This window comes from Vollenhovia emeryi, unplaced genomic scaffold, assembly GCF_000949405.1.
Source record: "Vollenhovia emeryi isolate VEMERY1.0 unplaced genomic scaffold, V.emery_V1.0 DF939130.1, whole genome shotgun sequence".
In the NCBI taxonomy this organism is placed as follows: domain Eukaryota; kingdom Metazoa; phylum Arthropoda; class Insecta; order Hymenoptera; family Formicidae; genus Vollenhovia; species Vollenhovia emeryi.
In genome coordinates, this window is record NW_011967236.1 from 2,655,872 (window position 1) to 2,665,301 (window position 9,430).

Here is a 9,430-nt window from a genome sequence, read left to right on the forward strand (position 1 = left end):
CTCTCCCTGTCTCTCCGCGTCTCTCCCTGTCTTTCCCTCCCTCTCCCCCCTCTCTAGTGTAGTGCCGGTTCGTCCCGCGTAATACTCAGTCCATTCTATATGTCCATGCGTTTTGCAAGGCCGTCTCGTTTCGCCCTTGACGGCGGACTATCCAGGCGCAAATATGAAAAAATACATAATTCTTCGACGAAAGTGCCAATAATACGCACATCATGTTCCCGACCGGCGCATCGCGATATTTCATGCCCGGTGGGGAGGGGGGGGGGAGAGGATCGAGGGTAGCGAGCGCGGTGTGTATGCACCGGGACGCCACACGCGAGCCATTTTATTTTGCAATATAATGCTTGACTCCTCGTCGTCCGCGCGGCTTGACATATTGGACGTGATAGGGAGTAATCTGTTATACCGCCCTGTGTCCACGATAGAAGCCTGCAGGCGGCACCCTGCCGCCCATCCCCCTACGCTACGTCTAACGCTACGCTGGGAACGACCGATATATTTCCCGGTATACACTTCCGTACGGATTCGTACGGGGAAATATAGTAGCGCGAGCGCGAACGCGAATGCGTGAGCCGGATCGACGATAAATCAGGGACCGCAACGTAAATAAAATCTTATGGAAACATTCGGAAAAGGAAGAAAGAGAGAGAATGTCCTTTCCACTCCTTTTCCGCGGACAATTTGAGATTGTCCACGTTCTCCAGAGCACAGGTTGCTTCGGAGAACGAGTATTGACTCGGGATGATAACGGCGAGAACGCGATACATGCACGGTAGATGATACCCCTGTGAATAAATGCGTAAGCACTAGTTGGGGAAAAACTTTCGTCGATATTGCACGGAGACAGCTGAGATATCGTAAAACACATTTTGTGCGTCATGTGTTGTTTTACTTATACGATGTCCTCGTGTGTATTCCGCGATTTCTCATCGTAAAATTTGATTTGACCCGAGGCTATTCTCCAAAATTGGAATCGTTATGTGACCGTGGATCGTGATAAATCGATTTCTCACGAAAATTATATTCTCAGATTATCTCGATACTGGCGTGATCTTTATTTCGTGTTGTTTACGAGCATTTCGTCTCCGTTTAATTTATGCAGATATTTACAACTCTGCACGGAAAGAATTTTCTCTTCAAATTTATCCTGAAAATTATGCAATCGAGGGACAGCACGGCATTTCAAGGGATTTTATGAGAGCTTTTTGAAATTTTACCATACATTTCACTAGCAATTATACTTTGTTAGTAGATATCTTACTAGTAAAATGGTGAAATTTTTAAAAACTCTCATAAAGGTCTTGAAAATGCCACGTTGTCCCACGATCACGTAATTTTTACTCTCTAAAAATCAATCAGTGAATTATCACTGAAAACAGTGAATACTCACTGTAATCTACTGATTGACATTTAGAGAGCGAAGAGAAAATTCTCTCCGTGCGTAAGAGACTTATTCTTAAAGAAGTAAGAGGATCGCGAGCAACGAAACTCACGTTTTCCTCTTTTTACAGTTAATTAATTCAAGAGACATTTCTCGATGCAGTAGGCGCGTTAAAGCTAGAAACGCCACGCCGGAGATTCTGGACGAGTCAACAATTAATCGCGCGAGAATTATGTCCGGAACTCGAGAGGCATTTCGGATAATCCCGGATAGCGTTGCGCGATATTCCGACGAACGCATCGGTGCATCCCGATGGCGCATGTCTATCGAAAAAGCAAAGAGATCTCTCCGCTGTAGTTTCGCTCGGCTGAGGCCGGGATCAGGGATGGCACTCGAGACACACCCGGGGGATTTTGGGACGAAAAGTTCCGCTGGAAACTCCGGGTCTCTCTCGCTTATCCAGAAGCCTTCAACCGTCCCTCCCTCCTCCCCGCGGCCCCTGCCGCTTTTCGCAGCGCGCAGAGTCAAGCTGCATATAGTTTTCTCTCACCAACTCGCACACGCGCGTCGATCCGGTCGAAAGGTATCGTGAAAATATAGACCGTGAAATTTCTAAACGGGATTTAAAGTTTCGCACGGCCAATTTCCAGCCGCCGTTTAACCTACCCGCACGTAATTACCGAGATAACGAGCTTTGTAAAACGGTTAGAATTCTAAGGAAAAAAAAGGGAGATTAAGCGAACCGTTTACTTTGTAAGTGGTGTAAGTCAAATTTGTGAAATGTAACAGTTTTTAGCGAAATATACGGCCGTGGTTTAAGACGGATATTTGCGCCGTGTACTTTAACGAGAGATTTCGATGCCTTTGATCCGCGGAATATGTAATGCACATCGGAGGGCGATCGTTTCAAGCTCTAGTAACCGAGAGACAAACCGTTCGAGTATCGCGCGAGAGAAAAAAAAACGTACGGATTACTCCGTTTGACAGTATAAGAAGGTCTGCACATTAAAAATATCTAAACATCTAATCCTATAGCGCGTGATTAATTATCGACACATATCGAGCTGATTAATCAGATTAACCGTAAGCTCCCTCGGGAACTGCGAGCTATTAGCGACGTCCTACTGATTTCCCGAGCGTTCACGGTATAAATTATTCACCACCTTAATAGTACGCCTTCGCAATTGCTCGTTATTTTACAGCCTGATCGCAGTCGCCGAGAAATTAACGTCGTAGATTCGAGCATCGTCTTGAAAATATTTTACAGCGCTTTCCCAACCGATTCCGCGATACGGCGTTATATATGTACGCTTTCCGAAATCGCGTTAAAATGTACACCAAGCGTTAATATTATGATATTATGGGAGCGAGGAACAGTCTTTTCGTGCGTTCAGCATGTAAATGAATGTAGAGGGAGATATGCAAATCGTACACGGCGAGTGACACCGGCGGTATTCTACGGCCAACGCATTTTGCAAGTACACGGCGTGGTGTGTTTTGCGCGGATGACATTTTCGTTCAGTTGGTTTTAAAATGGAAGCGAAGTAGATGACTCGTTAACTTGATGACAGAACGTTTTAATCGCACTTTGTATTGTAATAAAGGTGAATTTATAAATATATATCGTTGGATGTGTGCGCCACCGAACTTCAATATTACCGCGTTATCTCGGTTTCGTCGGTTTGCACATCCAGAAAAAAGTTTCTTTGAAATTAAACAAATTTGTTTGAACTTTGACCTCACTAGGCTTTTATTTAATTTCAAAGAAATGATTTCTTTCCACTAACCGAAATTCAATTCGATCGAGACTGGAATTTCTAGGAGAATTCATATCTATTTCTTCGAATCTAGCAAATGTTTTAGTAGAAGTAATTAAAACCTTAGTACACCCTCAGAAAGGATTTCTTTTACCGAGACAAAAATATTCTTTACGCATTTATATTTCTCGCAATCTCATTTAGTATAAAAATAAGACGATATCAAAATAAAATCAATAATTCTTATTTCTCCTCTATCGAATTAAAAAAAGATTGACTTACTGTATTGAGACAAGGGTAACTTATATAAATGTAACCTTATATATTTTTGCGTTTAGGATAAATTTTTTCTCCATCTTACAACGCACGAAGTCGGCGCCACGATATTCCACAACAGACGATACATACTACCATTTTATTCTAGATTTTGAAAGTTTTCATTTAAGATTAAAATGTTCCTTTCTCTATAATAAATGTGATTGGCGCTATATCGATCCTATTTTATGATACATTTAAGTGTAATAGCATTGGATTCGGAAATTTTTTCTGTGGGTGTAGATTCAAAGAAATATATGATTTCAACGTATCACATTTGTTTAACGTAACTAAATCTTCTTCTAGATGCACAACGTATGTATGCGCTAGAAAATTGCATGTACATTTGTTTTATTATACATCAAAGGAGCTTGTAGTATCAGACATGTTTAAACGAATATATAACTTCATCACTATTCGGTATCCCGCATTACCCTCTGTACGTGTCAGTCTGTTAAAAGTCGGCATCGATGACTTCCTTTCGTCATCTTTTAGTCATAGAATTATAGATCTCCGGAGATCTCGTTATATTGAAACCTACGAGTGGCAAAAATGGTGCGATCAATATAAAGAATATTGGCGATTCCCAATTCGGCGGGAAGCGAGTTTCTGATCAGAAATTCAAATTGAATCGAGGAAAGCAGAAACATTTCTGTCACACGAAAATTGCAATAAAGAAGGTGCTGTTTTGAAAAATGACGTAAAAAGCTCGCGTTCTTGAGTTAAAGGAGATAGGCGGAAAGAAACGTGGAGGCGAGGGCGTTAAACGGTCGAAACGGCATTTCCATAGGGACCCACCCGCGTTCCTCTTTGCGTGAAGAAGAATGGCGGCAGCCGCAGGTGGATCATCTAATATACAGGGTGTCTTCGTAAGATGCCCTTATCACAGTAGTATGAATTTCATGGCGACTTGAGGACAGCTCTCTTTTTATCTCCCCCCTCCCCCCCTTTAACACAGCGAACGGTATCTTGAAATAAGCAGCGCTTAAAACCCAACTCAGTCAGAATTCATACATTTTTGCCCTACAACTGAACGAGCAAAAGCCCGCTTAAGAAAAATATGGACTCCACATTAATCCAAGACACTTGGTGTAAAAGGAACCGCGGCGCACCTGGGCCATCCTGTATATATAAACTCGCGCACGTAGAAGCCTCGTGCATAACGGCGCCGAGTAACACGCGAAATGCATTTCTGTTTCAGGAAGCGCATACATCATCAGATGGAGTGCGCCGCAGTTGATGGTCGTGGCGGTGCAGTACATTCTCACGGGGCCGTACATGCCCCCGTACGTACCGCAGACAGCGAATTAAGACGTCCGTCGCAAGGAAAAGAGCCGCCGTTCATCCCGGAGGAAAGGGGACCCGTCGGCGATGCGCGAGGGGGACGCCGGTTCCTAAAAATGATATCGTCGCGTATCTTTCGCGGGGAGCGCGCTTTTTGCGGAGCCGCGGATTATGGAGCGCTGATGGACAGGAAATGTGCTCGCGAACGGGTAACTGGTAACGGGTAACTGGTTTACGACCGACAGACACTAATCTATTCCGATCTGAAATGGATTCCGATTTTGCTTTACGTACCGCTCGTCGATCGAACGGTCGATCGTCGCGAATCGGATTGAGAGATTTTCACAACGACACCGAAGTATTACGTAATTTTATTCTTATTAAACGGCCCTCCCGCAGATGATACCCTGAAATACCTGGCTGTGCTCGATAAAGTCTGTTCTTCGTTATGGACGTCGTATAATTCTCTATGAAATCGTTTTCGCGCGCGGGGATCGATAAGCTACTGCGCTCCGCTCGGTCTCAGCTACGCCAAAGTTTAAAATTTAAACGGACAGCTAGAAAGAGCGGGACGATGCCGACGTATACTAATCGACAAGCCGCGATACCAATAAGTATCTTAAATATTAATGTTTCATGACGTGCCGCGGATACACTTGAAAGTATTCGAGATAATTTTAAACAAAGACGAGCTAATATTCGAGTCAATTTCCGTTATTCGGTTATATAACGCCATACCTCTCGCGACAGCTTTTGCGATTTTACTTTGTTTTTTTAATCATTAATATTACATGCGTTACCATACAAGCGTCATATGTGATACAATTCGAAAACCGCGGAGATCGCTTCAACCTTCTGCTTTAATATACGTTTTTAAGACATTGTTACGATATTGTGTCGAATAAAATCCAATAAATATTTTTTTCCATCTATACTCAAGAATCGTTGTTCCGTAATGTAAAGAGATAACAAAAGAAGCATAATAAACTAAGTAATCAAACGAAAGAATTGTGCGTTTCCTCGACGTGTGTGGATTTACGTGTAAACCGACGCACCTCCAAGCGAGAACCAAGGCGATGAGGAGGCGTCCGAGAGATCTCTCCAGAGAACTGGGAGGGAATTTGATTAATGCCTCGGCACGTGAAAAATGGCGGGGGCGCGGTCACGACTCCTCGAAATAGCGCGAGCGCGACAATGACGTAAGAGTCATTGAGAATTTTTCGCGAAAAAGAAAACTCGGTATAATCTCGCGTTTTGCCTTCGACAAAAATGCGAAACTGGAAACTCAAAATAAAGTTATAACGAGGTGAAATGCCTCGCCGGGATTTAAATATATCTCGATACGCACTGTGCGAGCGCGCGAATAAATATGCAGGTGTCACTTTACAATGCGCCCCTGCAAAACACAGACATTTTGTAAAAGCAGACACTTTTGTACGAGTAATGACAAGAAGCCGAGCGCTGCTTTTGTACGAATTTTATTGCGCGCAGGTTGTCAGTTATATGGACCAAAATTAAATTTATTGCAGATCAGGGAACATTATTGTCCGATAAAATTTATATCAACTTCGAATGTCCGATCCGTCGTGACGACATATTATTGCCCCGTGAAAATTTACGAATACCCCGCATTCATTAAACGTCCTTCGCGTTTAATTAAGCGTTCATATATAGGTATGTATATATATATTTTTTTGCGGTTAAAACGCTACTGACAATTTTTAATTATCATGTACGTCAGGACATTGTTACTCGCCAATTAAATGATCTACGGAAACTCTTTCTCAATTCGTTCTCAACGTCAATTATACATCTGCAATTTCCACTGCCGTCACTCGATACAGATGCTGCATACAGGACTGATTCCGATTACAATTGTAACGTAAGATAACTCTAGCGTGTATAGACTCGAAGAGACTGATAACGTGTCGCGATTTATACGATTCCTTTTGATTATCTGAAAATTACCACTCTCATCTGACTGCCGTTTGCGCTTATTAATGAAACGATCTCGGTTATTGCTACAGAAGAATTGTTTTATGCAATTACAAGCGCGCGCGCGCGCGCAGAGCACACTATTACTATTGCAGGAACAATAGGTCGGAATTGGATTAATATACGGGTGCAAAATTAAATTACTTTATGTATAAAGAAACGAATGTGTGAAGCGCAGTAACATTTCTCTCCGGCGAAGAGTCTCCGCGCAGCAAGTTAATTGCCTTCCGCTCTTCTCATTCATTACTCTTTACACGCGCCATTGTACATATCAGAATCTCGGCGTTCTGCCGTAGTTTACGCTAATTGTCACACTAGTTATCGTTATTAGCCCTTTTACGCCGGCGCAACTTAAAATTGAAGTTTTATATTTAATACGTTTCAGTGAAATTTTCATTACGCGCAGAGTGAATTCTTCCACTTAACAATTATATCCGCGGCAGTGATAAATTGCAATATTTTCCGAACAGAAGCTGTTAATTACGTTCGCATTTCAATGGGGTACAAGTTTAAAGCGAGATTAATACACGTGAGAAATCTGATATGGCACGCGAGAAGTATAATATTATTTGGACGGAAAATTTCGCACCGAAGCCTCGCGTCGCCTCAAAATTGGAAACTCCGACCGTGCGCGGCCAACGCGACGTTTTCACTGAAAAACGGTACGTGAATAGCGAAGCTGCACGATCCTGGCGTTTATTTTAACAGAAAATATCGAGTTCGCGTTCCCGGCACTTAATTCCCAAGATAAAAAAGAAGCTTTTCCCTGTTAATAAACGTACGAACGGAGACATATTTCTTTCTTCGAGACATTACAGTGGCAATATGATTCTCGTTGTCGAGCGGACCATTGATCTTTCCTCCAAAAGGACGAGCGGTGGCCGTCGGCCACAAAATCCGATCTTTCTCGACACAACAGCCCTGCGGCTCTCTCTCTCTCTCTCCCCCTCTCGCTTCGGTAACGGGACGCCTGGATTTGCTTCGTGGAGATCATCCATCTGGATATCGAAACACCTTGACCACCCCTTTATCTCGATCCCTTTCCGGAAATGTACGCGCGCGAAGCTCACGCGCATCGCGACGCCGACGCCGCCGCGCCGCGGATATATGTGTACAATACCGCGCCGATATAATTGTACAGTGGCCGTCGGAGGTATCATTCCGTAATCTATGTAGTCCCGGTCGAATGGGGGATTATGTTAAGCGATGCGTGAGCGCGGCCACAGTCCACGGCAATCCAGGCGTAACAGAGATACTGCTCGGTGACGTCGTTACACTCGCGCACACGCGCGTTTCCCCCGCTTATGTACGCACTCCGCGATTATGTATCGTACATAAGCGCATATATACGTGTATACGACCGATGCATTGTATATTTGTATATCGTGAGCGATACGCGCGCGGGACGCATTACCGCGAGCGCGGCGGCGATCGCGGTCTATAGGGGGATGCACCCCAGGGGTGGATCTGTCCAGATACCGGTGAAACTTGAGTTTGAGACCCGTGGCTATAACCACGAGCGATTGTTTCGCGGGACAATTTTGATCGAGAGTATTCGCCGATCTGTTAAAGTCAACGGCACGCGATACTATTTTTCCCCCACTGGATTGCTTGTGAGAACCAATCAGGATTCAGCCTTAAGTCACCTGATCCCGAGCTCTGTATCCTTATTGGCTCTCGCAAGCGATCCAGTAGGAGAAATAGTTTCGTGTACCGTTGGCTTAAGATTGTCAAGAGATTCGTCCGAGTTTCCAAATACGAAAAAATTCCTTACTTCTTCAAGTGTGGAATTGGAATCTTGCGAAAATAACATCGATCGATGTCGAATTAACGAGGAATGTTCGTAACTTTTTCAGCTGGTGACTTACTCAATAATTCGTTATGCCGTACGGCTTTATGCATTAAAGATTATTTTAGCGTCTCTATGTTTAAAAGAAATTTGAATCGTCATGTAACCGCGTATCTAATAGCGCAGGTATATTCTTCGAAGGTGATTAAAGTTTCAAAATCGTGTTAGTTCGAGATTTCGAGAAACCATCGCTCGTCCCTGGATACATAGCTGAATTAATCACGAAGATGCGATATTACGATTAATAAGCAGAAAATACGATGGTTCGCCGATACGCCGATACGTTTGCCGCAGCGATTGTCAACAATCGCGCAACCGTGTATGCATTCCGAGTGATGCGTTTTTGGAGCGGTGTATTACGGTTCGCGAAACGACGATTCCGATGGACGTACCACGCCGGCGAGGTTGTATATTGTTAAACACGATTTTTTTTCCATGAGCAATTCGACGCGAACGGTCCATTCCGCGATAGTAAATCGCATGCTCGCCCTGCGTCGCGGATGGACAGAGATTTTAGTTTTTTTAACATGTTAAAAATTAATTGCCGTTAAAACGCGATTTCTTCGCCTCCATATTTATGTATTTTTTTATGAAGGATAAATCGTCGACCGACACTTAACAAATTTTGACCTAATTCAGACATTGTTTGATAAAGTTGTTCTAATCTTGTATACTTTCAAAGACTGCATTCTTATGTGGAAACTTTATTTAACATTTCTCTTTCCGATAGGTATTTTTTATATTGATATCTTATATATATTGCCTATACGTTATATACAAACTATGAAATATTATTTTCAGTTACGACTGGAAATAGTACAAATCAATATCTCGTTTTATAGGAAAGCG

The 9,430-nt window shown here is 43.1% G+C and overlaps 1 protein-coding gene across 7 annotated transcripts in view; it reads left to right on the forward strand.

The window, feature by feature from the left end:
* Positions 1-8,357, forward strand: part of LOC105568356 (lachesin-like) — a 286,391-nt gene extending 278,034 nt beyond the window's left edge. For all 7 annotated transcript variants that reach the window (XM_012023968.1, XM_012023966.1, XM_012023969.1 and 4 more), the window contains one exon: positions 4,655-8,357. In XM_012023968.1, the coding sequence (XP_011879358.1) occupies positions 4,655-4,764 (110 nt within the window). In that variant the 3' untranslated portion in view covers positions 4,765-8,357. The remainder of the gene's footprint in view (positions 1-4,654) is intronic.
* Positions 8,358-9,430: the final 1,073 nt, after the last annotated feature.